At 41.1% G+C, this 16,150-nt stretch overlaps 2 protein-coding genes across 17 annotated transcripts in view; both read right to left on the bottom strand.

The window, feature by feature from the left end:
- VPS33A (VPS33A core subunit of CORVET and HOPS complexes) overlaps nucleotides 1–1,469 on the bottom strand; it is a 31,492-nt gene extending 30,023 nt beyond the window's left edge. For both annotated transcript variants that reach the window (XM_077875467.1, XM_077875468.1), the window contains exon 1: nucleotides 1,311–1,469. In XM_077875467.1, coding sequence (XP_077731593.1) covers nucleotides 1,311–1,412 — 102 coding nt within the window. In that variant the 5' untranslated portion in view covers nucleotides 1,413–1,469. The remainder of the gene's footprint in view (nucleotides 1–1,310) is intronic.
- Nucleotides 1,470–4,243: 2,774 nt separating this feature from the next.
- The window catches only part of CLIP1 (CAP-Gly domain containing linker protein 1), a 123,546-nt gene continuing 111,639 nt past the window's right edge, over nucleotides 4,244–16,150 (bottom strand). For 14 of the 15 annotated variants that reach the window (XM_077875445.1, XM_077875452.1, XM_077875456.1 and 11 more), the window contains 6 exons: nucleotides 15,518–15,570; nucleotides 9,270–9,387; nucleotides 9,038–9,188; nucleotides 8,387–8,436; nucleotides 6,170–6,294; nucleotides 4,244–5,855 (listed from right to left, as the gene is read on the bottom strand). In XM_077875445.1, the coding sequence (XP_077731571.1) occupies nucleotides 5,630–5,855; nucleotides 6,170–6,294; nucleotides 8,387–8,436; nucleotides 9,038–9,188; nucleotides 9,270–9,387; nucleotides 15,518–15,570 (723 nt within the window). In that variant the 3' untranslated portion in view covers nucleotides 4,244–5,629. The remainder of the gene's footprint in view (nucleotides 5,856–6,169; nucleotides 6,295–8,386; nucleotides 8,437–9,037; nucleotides 9,189–9,269; nucleotides 9,388–15,517; nucleotides 15,571–16,150) is intronic. The other variant, XR_013366470.1, reaches the window with a different exon arrangement.

Genomic DNA, 16,150 nt, shown 5'->3' with positions numbered 1-16,150 from the left:
GACTCCCTGCTGAGTGCTGAGCCCAGTTCAGAGTCTGATCCCGCCACCCTGAGATCATGACCTGAGCCAAAATCAAGAGTCTGGGGCTTAACTGACTGAGCCACCCAGGCACCTCCTTCTTCCCTTTTTTTAACTGAAATTTTTACTGAGATAAGTGTAGATTAACATTTATTTGTAAGAAACAATACAGAGGGATTCCTGGGTGGCGCAGCGGTTTGGCGCCTGCCTTTGGCCCAGGGCGCGATCCTGGAGACCTGGGGATCGAATCCCACGTCAGGCTCCCGGTGCATGGAGCCTGCTTCTCCCTCTGCCTGTGTCTCTGCCTCTCTCTCTCTCTCTCTCTGTGTGTGTGTGACTATCATAAATAAAAAATAAAAAAAAGAAACAATACAGAGAGCCCCTGTATGCTCTGCCCAGTCTCCCCTGATGGTAACGTTTTGCAAAACCAGACTACAATATAACATCTTGCAAAACCAGACTACAATATAACATCCAGGATACTGACATTGGCTCAATCCATGATCTTAACTCAGATTTCAGCATCATTTCTTGAGCCTCAATTGGGCACCTAGGACTTAGCCTGCTTCTTTTTCTCTCAGTAGCTGTTAGTACCCAATCTAATCTCTTGGGGTTCTATTCTTCCTAAGACTGCTGAGATTCCCCAATTCTCCTCTTTTTGGAGTTGTACTGCCAGTTCTCAAGGGGGACCGATAAATCCTAACAGGAGGGGACAAAGGTGACATCCTATCAAGTCCCTGATCTACAATTCCTCACTCAGTTGTGAGCTGGGTGATGGTAAACGTCTAACAGGAGAAACAATCCTCAGAAAAGTCACGTTAAACTCTCAAATAACTATAACTTCTTTCATAATCCGTGTGAGCAGCAGGTTGTTAAGACATTGGTGCTTCAGAGACTTTTGGATGGTTCGCTAGGCAACGACACGCACGATCGCTGTAATGCATGGACACTGAACCACCCACACCCTTGGGCCGGGCCCGCCTCACTCGTCCGGATCTCAGGGGCACCAGATCTGCCCCTCTGGACCTGAAAGGCACCTGACACAGCTGGTACACGAGGGGCTGCGATACCATAGTGGCTTACTCTGCTGCAACAAAACAATCGCGATGCCACGCTGACTCCGGACTGGGTGCCCCGGGACCCACCAGCAGGCCCCTCTCGTCTCCCTGGTCCCTCCTGCTCCCCTCCTCGGAAGCCCCAGGGACCTCGTACTCCTGGAGCTCAGGCGGTCGGGCACCGGATTAGGACGGGCCGGACTGGGGATAACACCGTCGCCACCTCCCATTCCTCACCTTGCTACCCGCGCACTTGTCCAGGAACTCGCGCAGCTCGCGACGCACCGCCTCGCGCAGCACGTTCAGGTTCACTCGTCCGTAGGACAGGTGGGCCGCCATCTTGCCCCACCGCCCCCTTTCCTGGCGAACAGACGTGGTCACGTGGCGGCGCAGTCACGTGACGTGGGCGGCTGACAGCACGCAAATCCGGAAACTGAGAAGGGTCCACGTCTATCTTTTCTGGCTCCAGCGCCCGACGCTCCCCCAGACCCCCGGCGTATCCGGACCCTGCCTCCGTCCAGGAGTTACTGGGCTCAGTGAGTTGACCTGAGAGACGGGGACTGAACCCTACTCGTTCCCTTCCTTCTTAGCAGCAGGCGTACCCACTGTCATGCAAATCTTTCGTAGCAATCAGAAAACCGTTCGCTTTGCTCTTTGAGTTTGTAGGCTAAAATTTACAAAAAAGGAGAGTAGCTGGGACGCCTGGGTGGCGCAGCGGTTTAGCGCCGCTTTCAGCCCAGGGCGTGATCCTGGAGACCCGGGATCGAGTCCCACGTCGGGCTCCCTGCATGGAGACTGCTTCTCCCTCTGCCTGTGTCTCTGCCTCTCATAAATAAGTAAAATCTTAAAAAAAGAGAAAAAAAAAAGAGTAGCTGAAGGAGCCTGTCACGTGATGGGTCTTTTTGGCTCTTCCTGATAAACTTCAACTGCGTGCTGTTTCACACAAATACTATCCCACGGGGAATCCAGTTCTCCCTGCATCAGTAAAATTAGTATGTTACCTTGTGAGTTATGAGGATCAAGAAGATGGAATTTACATCATGTTTCATATTAAAAGTTTAGAAGGGTGTCCGAAGTTAATTGCTTAATAACTATTGTTTTAGGATATGAGCATTTCAATACTTCGAGGGTGGAAATGAACTATTTGGGATGCGAAAGGCTTGAAAATGTTGGGTTTTCGAATGGGTGACCTTCAATCCTTTATATACGCGGTATATTATGAAGAAAGAGCTCACTAGGGCAGCCCCGGTGGCTCAGCGGTGTAGCGGCGCCTTTAGCCCGGGGTGTGATCCTGGAGACCTGGGATCGAGTCCCATGTCGGGTTCCCAGCATGGAGCCTGCTTCTCCGTCTGTGTCTCTGCCTCTCTCTCTCTCTCTCTCTCTCTCTCTCTGTGCCTCTCATGAATAAATTTAAAAAAAAAATTTTTTTAAAGAGCTCACTAAACAATTACCATGAAGTCGGAATAAGCAAAGAGGAGAATTTGGGGATGATGAAGAGCAATCAATCATACAGACACTTGCACTTTCGATTCCATGAGTCCATAAAAACCATTTAGATTTTTAAATATCTTGTTTCCCATGCCTGCTAAGAAGTGAGGCCCCAGCTCGCATCTGCCACCACCGCTGCTTCCTAACTTCCTGCCCAGGCAGTGCCTGCCACGCACCCTGCTGTTGTTCACCTCTTGGCGGCTGAGCCCTTAAGCCTCGCTGTAGAGATTTCTGTCGCCCTTGATAGAGTTTATTTTTGTGATGGCTAAGATATTGCTGAAATAAACTAGGATTTCAGTTCAATCAATAAACTCTTGTTTCCACCCATGCAGACTGTTTCCATGCTCTTTCTCAACCCAGTTTCTACAATGGTTCTCAACGTTATCAAAGATTGTCACATGTGCAGGCTTTTTGTCCAACTGGAAATGTATTATTTTAGCACCATCTGTGAGAATACATGTTGAGCTCAGCAAGCCTTATCATGAACCAATAAATGAGGCCACAACTTAGGTATGAGGTGAAATCCCAAGCATGCATGAATGTAAATGAGCAAGCCCAAGATAATAAACAATCCTTCTCAGACAGGATCAGGATGCTAGAAGATGATCAACACAGGTGTTTAACTTGTTATAGAGACCCAATGTTTGGGAACATTGCTATACTGCTGTGGTTGCCCTATAAATATTGCAGACCTTAGTGTTTTTTTAATTTTTGATATAATTGACATGTAACAGTGTTTTTGGTTTAATGTGTAAAACATGCTTTGACCTAAGTGTAAATTGCAAAACGATTACCACAGTAAGTTTATGGTTTTAGTCTTTTAATCTCCTATGGTTCCTACCGAAGTCAAGAACTAGTGTCAGGGTATTATTTAGGTAAAAGTTATGTACTACTAGCTCTGCTTTGGGGGCACCTGGGTGGCTGAGCCCGTTAAGCATATGCCTTTGGCTCAGGTCATGATCTCAGGATCCTGGGATGGAGCTGCCTTGAGCCCTCTGCTCAGCAGGGATCTCGCTTCTCCCTCTCCCTCTGCTGTGCTCTCTTGTTCTCAAATAAATAAAAATAAAATCTTAAAAAAAAAAAAAAAAAAAAGCTCTGGGCAGCCCCAGTGACTCAGTGGTTTAGCGCCACCTTTGGCCCAGGGCGTGATCCTGGAGACCTGGAATCGAGTCCCATGTCAGGCTGCATGGAGCCTGCTTCTCCCCCTGCTTGTGTCTCTGCCTCTCTCTCTCATGAATAAATAAATAAAATCTTAAAAAAAAAAAAAAAAAAAAAGCTCTGCTTTGGAAATATTGACCTGTTGGGGAGTCTGTGCTCATAAAACAAATGTTTAGTTCAGTAATCGTTTTTGCTAAATAAAGATCCTAGCAACTTTCAGAGTTTCTTTCTAAAACTTCATGGATTGATAGTTGGTGCTACCTAGTGCCACTTATATTTTTATCAGGTAATATAGTGTGATATAGCAATGGACAATGACCTTAAGTATTTATTTCATGTTAAGTGGGTCATAGGATGCTTTGAGATGAAGATATATTCTTTCTTAAAAGTTGTTTATCAGCAAGACTGCAGCAGAAATTGCTATTTGGATATATAGTGCTTGTTCATTTAAAGAAAAAAAATTATGACAAGTCTGAAAATAATATCAGCTTACTACCATTGGCAAAAAAGTAGATACAGAACACTTGTTTGCTCAAATTTTAATACTGCTTTACATTTTGTTTGTGAAACACTTTCTATTATGTTTAAAACCAAAACTTTCAACTCATTACAGATTTTTCACTTGTCAGACACACATTTGATAATCTTGAGGAGAAAAATACATCAAATGCTTATATACAATTATAGAAGTTCTTATTGTACACATAGCATGGAAGATACATTTATTACTTTTTACATATTCTAGAAGACATTCAAATGAAGATAAATAGATTCAAACTGGTTGATAAAACTTCTGATGGTTGAGGTCCTTCATTTTATTTTTTGTGATAATAAAATCCAAAATTATTAACGTTGAATTTCTCATCGTACATTCATCTAAAAACACAGTAAAAAAAAAACTTGTAAAGGTTGTAGACTAGTTAATTTAGGTGTTTTATAGTGGCTTATTATCTAGTTAAATGACTGCTGGGGATATCTGCTGAAGAAACAAATTTGGAGAAAAATCCTCCCAGTTATTTATTTCTTATAAAAGAAACAAAATGAAAACAGGAAAAATAGTTGCAAAGCCACGTGATGTTATTTTCTGGCCTAGTCCATTATGTCCTAATGTGTTTTCTTTTTCATAAAGGTAAAAATCTGAAAAGAAAGACATTGTGTTTTCTCCCAAAATACAGATTTTTAAAAAATATATACATATAATATATAGAAGCTGAAATTATGCAAAACCAATGAACAAAACACCACAGTAGAATGAGTAGGTGCAGCATATAGATTCTAAAATGTCCCCACAGCAGTTTAGGGCTTCCCCCTCCCTTTACCTGTTTCATGATTTTATAATCACACCTAAGTATTATCAAGCCTGAAATAAAGGCACTACTGACGTCAGGTAGTGCAAAGAGCTCAAAGATACTTCTTTAAGAATAAAATACTTTAAATGAGTAGATGAAAATGCAAAATGGCACATTTTTCCAACTCATTCCAGTGTCAAAGCTTAACCCAAACATCTAAATATACAAATGCAGCCTGGAAAAATTTTAGTGCAAATATGAAAAGTAACAGCATAATTTAAAGTTACTTAAATAAGGTATTGTGAGGGTAGGGATTGTTCTAGGAGGTTTCCCTTGGGACAGTAGATGTAATTGGCATCTGGTGCAATGTCTTGTTGGAACTTTTAAAAATCAAGATGAGAAAATTAGAGGTGAAAACTCACCTACTAGGTGTTTATTATTTTAACTTCTAAGGGGAGACTAAAAGGGTGATTTAGTGAAGATCAAAATATTTTTTTTTAGATTTGTTGATGGGGGTCAAAAATAATGTGAGCTCTCCTGAAGTCTGCACACACGATGCTGGTGGTCCGTCGCCTACATCCTAGTGCGTCTGAGGAGCCTAGCGCGCGGCTGGGGGTTCCGTCAGAAGGTCTCGTCATCATTGCAGTGGGAGGCCCAGTGCCCGAACACCTCACAGATTTCACAGTACGGGCGCTCCTCGCTCCGACTGCCGTGGTGTGTGGAGTGGGGGGGGTCCTCTGATGCCTGCGCCTGGGTGGGGCAGTCCTCAGTGTCGTGGAGGTCGAAGCAGTCACATATGTCACAGAAAAGGCGAGGTTTCTTCTTGGACTGTTTCTCCTGGTCGTCACTACAAATGTTAACGTGTATAATCAGAAACTCATCTGCATCAGATGAAATTCAAGAGACGGTATCGCTTGCAAAGCACACAAAATGAGCAAGAACTAATGATGGCCAAATCTGGAAGCCTCAAGTGTACGTTCTACAGTCCACATTTTAAATTTTCCATCGAACCACTTATAGCATATCACTCTCTTGCCAGACTAGGAAATCGATTTATGGCCAATGCAATTGTTTCTCCAATCCACTAGAGAACTTAACTTTAAAAACCTTTGTTTAGGTGGAACGAAGGTTCTGATCACAGTATTGCTTAATATAAAATACCTGTCATAATTGTTTAGGTCATCACCATTCCCATTAAGGGCTGCTTCTGACATCATCTCCACCTTCATCTTGAGGTCCTGATTCTTCCTCTGAAGATCCACTATTACTGAATTGAGGAAATCAATCTGATTTGTCCAGGAAAAAAAAGAAGAAACAGATGTGTAAAGTGTCTAAAATGTGTACACTGGAATATCAAGAACATCATGAAAGTATACTTTCATGCTATGGCCACAGAATGTGCTGGGCACAGGAGGGGCAAAGAGTGGCCATTACGGAACCCACGTTTCAATGTTTTATATATACACACACATACATATACAAAACTCTACAAAAAGCATAACCAATTAATTGTTCCTTTAAACTGCAGAACAAATCCAGAACTTCTATGCTCTGTAGATTTGAAAAAGTTCATGGAAATTGTCCTCAGGCCACCATTTAACATTTACAGATTGGTCATAGTGGGACAGGAGATAAATGCTATCTTCAGAGAAAAATGAAGGTGTTTGAAAGAGAAGGCTCAAAGCTCCCTTCCAGCTGGTGAGGCACTGTGGCACAGAGTGACAGGGCAGTGCTCAGGAAAGCCACGTACAACGAGCATCTGTGCCAAGATTCACTGAGCAGTGGGACAAGGAGGGACCATTAGGAGGACATGCTTGCCGTAACATCTCCTTTCTAACCAAGGGCACTTTAATTTAAAAACAATGTTTTTTTCCCCTCTTCTTCATATAATAAAAACGTCCAATTTCTCTAAATATCCACCGAATAAATCCTACTTTACAATATTAAAACTTCCATATTTCACTTTTTAAATAAATATTTGGCCTTATTCTCCTGCCTGGGGCAAGTCTGAAACAGAGCCAGCAATCACTAGCTTAGTGGTTCTCTGCAGGACACCCCTTCTAACACTGAAAGGAGGTACACATTTTCTAAAACTTTACTCTGATAGGAGCTACACTACAGGAAGAAGGAAAAGCCACAAAATGAATATAAGTATAGTGGGAAATCACACACCCATACCCACTCACACACATGCACGCACGCTCACAAATTAGGAAACATAAAACAAACCATTTGCTGATTGGAAGAAAGTGTTGGCAGCAGCAGATGAAACAAATGGAAGCAGAAAGGTAAGGGGAAAAGAAAACACAGTTAATTGAATCCACGCTTATCAGACGCACAGACTAAGCAGACACACTATCCAGAGTGAGTTAGTGCATCTGTTGAATCCTTTCATGTCTTTCGAAGGAAATGTCGGATAACTAAATAAACTGCAAACTCACTAAATTTTTCTTTTATTTAAAGATGGTGGCTTTTGTACTTTTGAATTTTGAACAGGATAAATATATCCAAAATATACTATTAAAATTGAAGATGGACCTTAGGTGCTATGTGCAATTACATTTCCAAATACAGAATAGTTTGCTTCCATTTAATCCCATTTTTAAAACTAAGGTTGTTTTGGTAATTTTGGCTTTAGGGAAACCATTTTCAAAAAGTCTGCCTTTTTGGGGGATGCCTGGGTGGCTCAGTGGTTGAGCCTCTGACTTTGGCTCAGAGCGTGATCCCAGAGTCTCGGGATCAAATCCCACATTGGGCTCCCCTCACAGAGAGCCTGCTTTTCCCCCCTCTGCCTGTGTCTCTGCTTCTCTGTGTCTCTCTCATGAATAAACAAATAAAATCTTAACAAAAAAAAATTCTGCCTTTTTAAGGTCAAGAGGAGCAAGGAATCTTTGGACAGAGCAACTGTACTTCTAGGAATCGGTCCTAAAGAGATATTAGTATATCTGCAAAATAATTCATTATAGCATTGTTCATAATACACCTGAAGGATCAGAAATATGCTAAGTGTCAGGTCAACTGACAAGCAGCTGGCTAAATCACAGAACAACCACATAGGGGAAAACTATCTAGCTATTAAAAAGACCAGATATATTGCCATTTGTGTAAAAAAAAGAGAGGAAAAGACAGCTAATTTGGTTTGTATATACATGTTTTTAAACCTTTAGAAAGATTGTTTTAAAAGGTCCCAATAAGAATGATCACCTGTTTCAGGGTTTGGGAACTGAGCAGATGAGACATAGTGTTTGGAGGGAGATTTTCTACTGTATATATTTTTAATATTTTTTATTTAGACCATATGAATGTATTGCCTCTTTGAAAGGGTGAATGATCTTTTAAAATAGTAAGCCAAGAAAAAAATAAAAAAGGGAATATTACCTGACTCTCCTGGGCTCTTTCATCCTCCTCTGCCTGAGTATCAGTATTACCTTATATTTAAAAAAAAAAAAAAATGGAGATTCACAAAACTTGCCATCTTTTTTTCCTGGGTTACTGCAACAAAGGGGCCAGTGTTAGGCTCGTATTTTCACGCGAAATTCCCAAATGTGTCTCTTTGGGAACAGTTAATGGGTTCCCGTCCCGCATCTGGAGCCCTGAGGATCGGGCACAGACACCGGCCCTCCCACTTTGTGTTCTCCCTTGGGGATGGCCCACAGCTGTGGACGATGCCCATCACATACAGCTGGAACTTACAGTAGGAAAGCAAGCTACCATTTGCTCACAAAGGGGCCACCTCTGCTTCCCTTGGCGGCAGTGCATACACTTTCAGAACTGGAGTGGCTACTGGGAGGGCAGCTGTCACATCCTCTGCTGCTGCCAACGCTCCAGAAGGGGGATAGCCGGCACGCCCCTGTGCGCAGAGCCTGGGTCAGGACTAGCCCTATCTGATTTAGTGGTGAGAGAGCCCAAGGCAGATGGGCTGCGTCAGGTGCAGCATAACAGCTGCCTTCCAAGGACATCTCACCAGAAACAGCTTCTCTGCAGGAAGGGGCAGTACTGGAAAGAAGCACCATGTGGCCATCACTTTACCTGAGGAGCTGCCGAGCTGCCTTCTGTTTTCTTTGAGTTGAAGTTCCAAGTTCTTCACCTGGAGTTCAAGCTTTGCCTTATCAGACTCTAGAGACTGAACGATCGAGTGCAAGGACTTGGCGGAGGCGCTCTCTCCCCGGAGCACTGTGACCTGAAAGGCAGCGGGTTAGCTTAGGCTTGCAGTTGGAACAAAAAGAGATGGCAGGAACTGTCACCGCACATGGTACTCTACCTCATTTCTCAGTTTTTCCAGCTCTGCATCCTTTTCGGTGAGTAAGGCACTAGTAATACTGATGGATTTCTGCAAGGAAGCTTTTTCTTCATCTGCGTCCTTTATTAACTTGGATTCTCTAAAAGACCAAAGAGTTAAAAATTCCAGAAATCAACCAAGAGAGTGGTCAGGGTTCAACTGCCCTAGGACAAACACGCAATTAACTTAAGTTAATGTAAAGAAAAAAAGTATCACAGGGAAGTTTAAAAGGGGGCTAAGGCTGTTATGCTTACAAAATTTTACTTGAAATTTTACTCACTGTGAGGGAGAACAAGTTTACCTATGCAAAGACATGCCAGAATCTGCATATCATTGTATCCATTTGAATTTAAAGAAACAAGTTAATAACCTTGGAAGACGGAGAATTAACAAAACAAGACTATTACCCCCAAAGAATTCTTTTAAAATCTAACCCCCCCAAATGAATTGTTACTTCTTGAATAAATTATTACCAAGCAATAACAACAATTAAAATACACACATGCAAAGCGATTATACACAGATGTCATGCAGAGCAGTTTTATGCTGGAGGTATCCATTGGTTCTCACTAATTTCAGTAACTTTTAGCATCTTCCAAGAATGTGTTTTTGAGATCTCATGGGCCAAAACAGTAGCAAAGGTTATTACTGCTATTTATACTGAAGGATTATGACCTTTCTCCTCCAGAGGATCTGAAAAGGACATTATGTTGCTCATGGAGATTCAAGGTAATTACATAAAGGCTGGAACAGAAATGTTAAAGTGGATTTCCAGGTGTAGAAGGAAAGCATGGACATGGGGGGAGTCTGGTGGGAGACTTCAGAACGCTTGGTTTGCGTTCTCGGCTTGACTCAGCATTTGGTTGTCAGCAGAGGGAGTAGGACCAGGCCTTAATGAGAGGGAAACATTTACTCCTGGGTCAAGGGATGAGAAAAAGGAAGGGGAAGATGAAGGGAAGACAGGGAGGGAGGGCAAGACACAATAGACACAAACCCAAAGGGCAGGCTACTGTGTGTTTATATTTATATGTGTATGTATTCAAATTTTTGTTGTAAAAATTACATGCATTCAAAAGTGCCAAAGTCACGAAAGACAAGGAAAGACTGAGGACCTGTCACAGACCAGAGGAGACTGGGGAAACATGACCACTGAATTGAAATGTGGCTTCGTAGGCTGAATTCCAGAAGAGGAAAAAAGACATTAATGGGAAAACTGGGACAATCTGAATAACATCTACAGTCTAGCTAAGCATACTGAGTCAATGGTGCTTTCTCAATGTTGACAAATGTACCAAGGAATGTACAATGTGTGTTTCAGGGGACACAGGGTGAAGGGTATTTGGGGACTCTCTGTACTGCCTCTGCAACTCTTCTGTGAATATAAAATTTTAAAATAGAAAGGCTTAAAAAAGTGCATGCAGTGTGAAACAAGAGGGAAAAAGCCCTTGTGTCACAAAAATATTTTGGGGGAAATATGACCGGACAAAAAAAAAAAAAAGTCTTAGCTAGCCCTCAGGCCATTCAACCTATACAGCACTGCATTTACTGTAGATGACCATCAAAACTTCAACAAGAAGTCAAATCGCTCCCAGTTCTAGAAGAAGGAACTGCATGAATGCGCATGGTTCAGTCTGTTTTAGAACTGACTGGAAGAACTGGAAACAGGCCCAGGTTAGAAATGGCAGAATGTATGTTTGGTTAGTGAGACCCAAGATATCCGGCACGCGAATTACAGAATTCTCATGATTTATGGTCAATTGAAATTTTACACAAAGATGAAAATTTCAGTGTTGTATTTATCTCGTTGTGTGGCTTACACTTACACTCCAGAATGATAAGTAGTAAGAAAAGAATCTGAGACTTACAGAAATTTCTTGAATTCAACACCCAAGCATGATATGAACACTGGAGAAGGGGGTGGGTATTGATGGTGTTAAATCACTAAGTGAGTAGCACCTTGCTAGGAAATAGGATCTTGTTTAAGTTAAAACAAAGCATATTAATGGAAGGAATGTACAGGCACTTCTTCCACCTGGAAAGTAAATATCTGATGTTATCCAAAGTTATCCAAAAAATCCAGGGCTCCTGAAGTTTCAATTAAATTTATTTGGTAGTTTATTCTATTGCAAAATCTATTTCAAGAGCTTCACTGGTTATATATCCAACTCAAATTTGCAAAATGCAGTTTTAATGTTCTTACTGGAAAATACCAGGACTTGGGGGTTATTGAACAAAGTTAACTACCAAAAAACAAAACAAAACAAAAACCAAAAAACAAACAAACAAAAAAAGCAAAGTTAACTACCAGAACTCTAGGTAGGCAAAATCCCATGGGGTCTTTGTGTTAGAGAAGGATAAAGACACCACCAGCTGGCAGAAGGAAAAAGGTATGGGGAACCGCTGCCTGCTTATCACATACACACAACTCCTAAGGGAGGCTGCTTTCTAAGAAGATGGCAAGCAGAAAGTTTCTTGTACAAGTTATCAAAAGACACATGGTTAAGAAAGTGATCTGCTTCATGATTTATATATCAAATGACAGGACAAATAGCCTTTGGCAGCTCATCTTTGTGGCAGATCTTCACTGCTGGCTTCTTAGGCTATTTCTAAGCCCTAATCCTACTGTGCAAACCAAGAGGGACTAATTTAAATCATTTATGCCAACATTACTGACATCTGAGTCACAAACCACACTGACTGGGGGAGGACCTCTGTTACTTTTAAGCCATGCTGGCGAGACTGACTCGGAGTTACTGAAAGTATCAAGAAGGGAAGAGAAATATGAGAAAACAGCTACGGGGGCCAGAAATCTTTCCCCCAAGGGGAACATATTACCCAGATTCTTTCCTTACTACTTACTTAAGAAATAAATTCTAGTAATGAAGCAAATACCTTAAAGTGTTACTGGGCAAGCTTTAAAAATGCAAGATAACAAGAACCAAATATTAGAAACATGAAAAGAAATGCAGGTACAGTTAAGGAGAGCTAAATTTGCGCTGAAGTTCTTTGTTGTATGTAGGTATCAAAACAGCGTGTGTGTGTGTGTGTGTGTGTGTGTGTGTGTGTGTACTGCTGAGAATATTTTACAAAACAAAAGCAAGACAGAGGGACAAAGGCAGCCAAAAAATATATACAACAATTTGTTTTACTAAAAATATATGAAATTTATTTATTATAACGTGGATAGACTTTCTTTAGTCTTACCATTAAAGACACACAGATAGAGCAAAGGAAGCAGGAGTAGGGAAGGGAAAAGAGAGGGTGAAATGAGCATTGGTAAGTAGCGCAAGCTCGAGACAGTCAGACAGTCAGCAACCCACAGTGAGCTTCATGAGCCGAAGCAGTATGGGACCTCTTCAGATTTGGTATCTTAGATGGTTATCGCCCACCAGTTTCCATTCCTGACATTTATCCTGCATTTACACTAACAGAATTAATTCTGACTCCAAAGAGTCTACGTCAGAGATTGGAGCTCTCAAGTCCCTATGTGGACATCACAAAGCCTAGAGAATGGAGGGGAGCCAAACAAGTTCCCACACCTGCTGTAGGCTTAGTGGACGGAGGGTCACACCTCCCCACTCCTGGCAGAGCCATTCAAGGGTGGCTCTGCTCTGTCAGCTACCCTGGAGTCTGTTTTGAAAAGAGGTCTGCCTAACTTGGAATTAGTTTCCGAAATAATGATTACATTTTTCATTAGGAGAAAAACCTTTACTATATGTCACTTGCAATTCAATGTTCAGATACAAGAAAAGCAATGGCAAATACAGGACAATGTTACTCCCAAATAGTAAGTAGTTTATGCTGACAGGTCAGGGCTAAGTTCTGCATTTCAATATAATGACCATTTGAATGACACATTAGATACTGTCTTGACTATGTAGGTTCAATGATCACTTCTAAATCAAACTCTTGACAAAGATCTCAGTTCTTGCATGAACAACTATGTTGCATATACTTTTATGATTTAAGTACTTTCCAGACTTTTAAATTAAGGGAATATCAAATTCTTTTTAGTACTCCATGCTAAATTTACTTAACTATTACAAGACACAGACCTACATATGAATCTGCTATCAAACTGACTTTTAGAGAGCATTTAAGGGCCCAATTATTAGCTAAAAAATATTTGCATTCAGATTTAGACATCATTTTCCGTGAGGATTAATTTGACAAAAGAGCAGTGCTAAATAAGAGAGGCTAGGTCTTTAAAATTTTCACTTTCAGAAAAAAATAACCATCTTTAAAATCTGCATTCATTGATAAAAAGGGTAATTTTCAGGAGACAGTCTCCTAAATTCATCCAGGACTTAAAATGGGAGCAAAGCTGGTAAGAAGCGGCTTTAACAAGCACTCAAACTTGTTCTATCTCCCTAAGCCATGAAAAAAAAATCCCATGCCTGGTTCACATTTTCAAAGGCATGTAATCTAAAGTCACATAGTAAAGACTAATGAAGCACAGAAGTTGTATTCTAAAAAACAATAATAAAAGTAACAATAAATAAATAAATGTACAGTGAGAAAAAAATCTGCATCTTATGCCTGCCTCTGAGTTCTTGGCTAAGCTGCCTAACATTTTGGGCTTCAGTTTCATCATTTGTAAATGCAAGCCCCACCATTTATTTCACTGGGCTGTTTTGAGATTGTGTTTGTGAATTACGAATACCAAGGGATAATGCCAGTACTTGCTTACTTAAACCAGCCCATTTTCATATGCTCTCTTGCTAAAATGTCACAGGAATAAGCCCTATTAATTTTTTCACACACCCTTGATAATTGCATGGGGAGGCTCTCTTTAAAGAAACAGAGCCTTATCTGTGTGAAATCAAATATTCCGAGCCCCACCCAGGCAGAGCTGGGGCTGACAGTATACAGGTGCTGGGGGAAGGCATGCATGGCAGAGCAGTCCCCACAGCTCATGGAAGAACACTTGGCTGTCTTGGGGTGGGGATGCTGGGGGAACATGTGTGTATTCTGGTGCAAAATTTTACAGAAGAATGACTCTAAGTATTTGATAATTTAAAAAAGAAAGGAGGAAAGGCACCCCTGGACTGAGGCCTAGCGTCTCTTAGGATGTAGCCTCTGGATCCCGTATCTCTGTGGGCTGAATAAAGCCCTCAGCAACTAAGCAACCGCCCTGCTGGCAGGAGGAAACACTGCCAGAGTAAAATACATGTGTCAGTGGTCAGTGAGAAACTTCCTCCTTCCTGACAAGAAATAATAAAACACTCTGCAAGAGCATGGACAAATTCTTGATTAAGCTATTCTTAAAGAGTTATTTTTAGAATAACTCTTGGCTTTGCTTTCATTAAAAAAAAAAAAAAAAGTATGTGCCCGTTGTGATGCCCATCTACTCAGAACCACACAGGCAAGAGTTCTCAGTAAGAGTACACACCACATCTGCTTGGCATGCAGCATAAAGCACAGAACTTCTCTAGACACAAACTGCAAGTTCTTTTAAAAGAGCACACAGGGCAGCCCCGGTGGCGCAGCGGTTTAGTGCCGCCTGCAGCCTGGGGCTTGATCCTGGGGACCCTGGATCGAGTCCCACATCAGGCTCCCTGCATGCAGCCTGCTTCTCCCTCTGCCTGTGCCTCTGCCCCTCTCTCTGTGTCTCTATAAATAGATAAATAAAATTTTTAAAAATAAAAAATAAAAGAGCACACAAAGACTGTCAGGATACAGAAGCATCAGGCTTCTCAACAGTTATTTCTCTGGGTCAGTTTATCATTACTCAAAAGTTCTGGAAGGTTTCCATTCAAATATCATTTGATTATCATGAAAGAACAAATAATAAAGCTCTTTTTTAGAAAAACAGAAATATTCAAATTGATGCTAACACATAATGATAGAAAAGTTAAGCTTTTTGTATAACGCAATCAGTATTTATGTGCAGACCAATTACTGTATGTAAAACTAAAGATGTTTTAGTTCCTGAAAATGAGGAGGTAACAGCAGTATAATGAGATGATCTGATCTTAGAACACTTCTGAATAAATGCAACTAAATGAGGCTTTAAAAGTAACCTATTCTTTGTCTTGGTAACTAATACTATAACTTTTGCAAATACATTTTTATCATTTATCAATGATGAGAACCAAACTATCACAATCTAATTTTCTGAATATAAGCAGCTGGCATGTTTTCTACAAGTCACTGTACACATTACATTCTGATATTTTCCTAATTACATACACACACACACAACAATAAACACAAAAAAGAAAGCCTACCTCTTTTTCATTTCTAACAACTGATTATTGAGCACAGATCTCTCTTCTTCTAGCTGGAAAAAAACACACACAAAAAAGTTCAGTTCATTACAAAAGTCCACAGAGAGGTCTATTTCTCATCTCACATGCCACATTTCCACGCTCCAGGACAGCTAAAACAATAGGTCTTCCTCACTAGCAATAAAAAAAGAGCAGTGGTTACTACATTATGCACAGTTGTTAATTTACAAACGTTTATGACCCGAATGACTCCCCTTCCTAAGTACATGCCGTATCTTCAACATTTGATAAATGTTTCATTCATTTCTTAAATGAGCGAAAGCTTCACTGATAACATTCTGGCTCCTTCACTGAAATCACAGAGATCAAGTGTTACTAACTCATGGGAGGCTAGGAACAGGCTGTTTATCCTGCATTGGCCTCATTTCATGCCTTCCATGTTCCAGGCATTGGTTTCTCACCTACAAAACAAGGAGATTAGAAGAGAATTTCTAGTGGCCATTTAGTCCTAAAATCCTATTTTCTATGAAGGATAAAAAACAAAGGATTCAGTTAGTTAATCCTGTGAGAGAAGACTTACCCCTATCCTCCAGGTCTGACCACGCAATGTTTATGATCTAAAATACCAACTTT

This window comes from Canis aureus, chromosome 27 (genome assembly GCF_053574225.1).
Source record: "Canis aureus isolate CA01 chromosome 27, VMU_Caureus_v.1.0, whole genome shotgun sequence".
Classification (NCBI taxonomy): Eukaryota; Metazoa; Chordata; class Mammalia; order Carnivora; family Canidae; genus Canis; species Canis aureus.
Note: the sequence above shows the minus strand (reverse complement) of the source record. Positions and strands in the feature narration are given on the sequence as shown.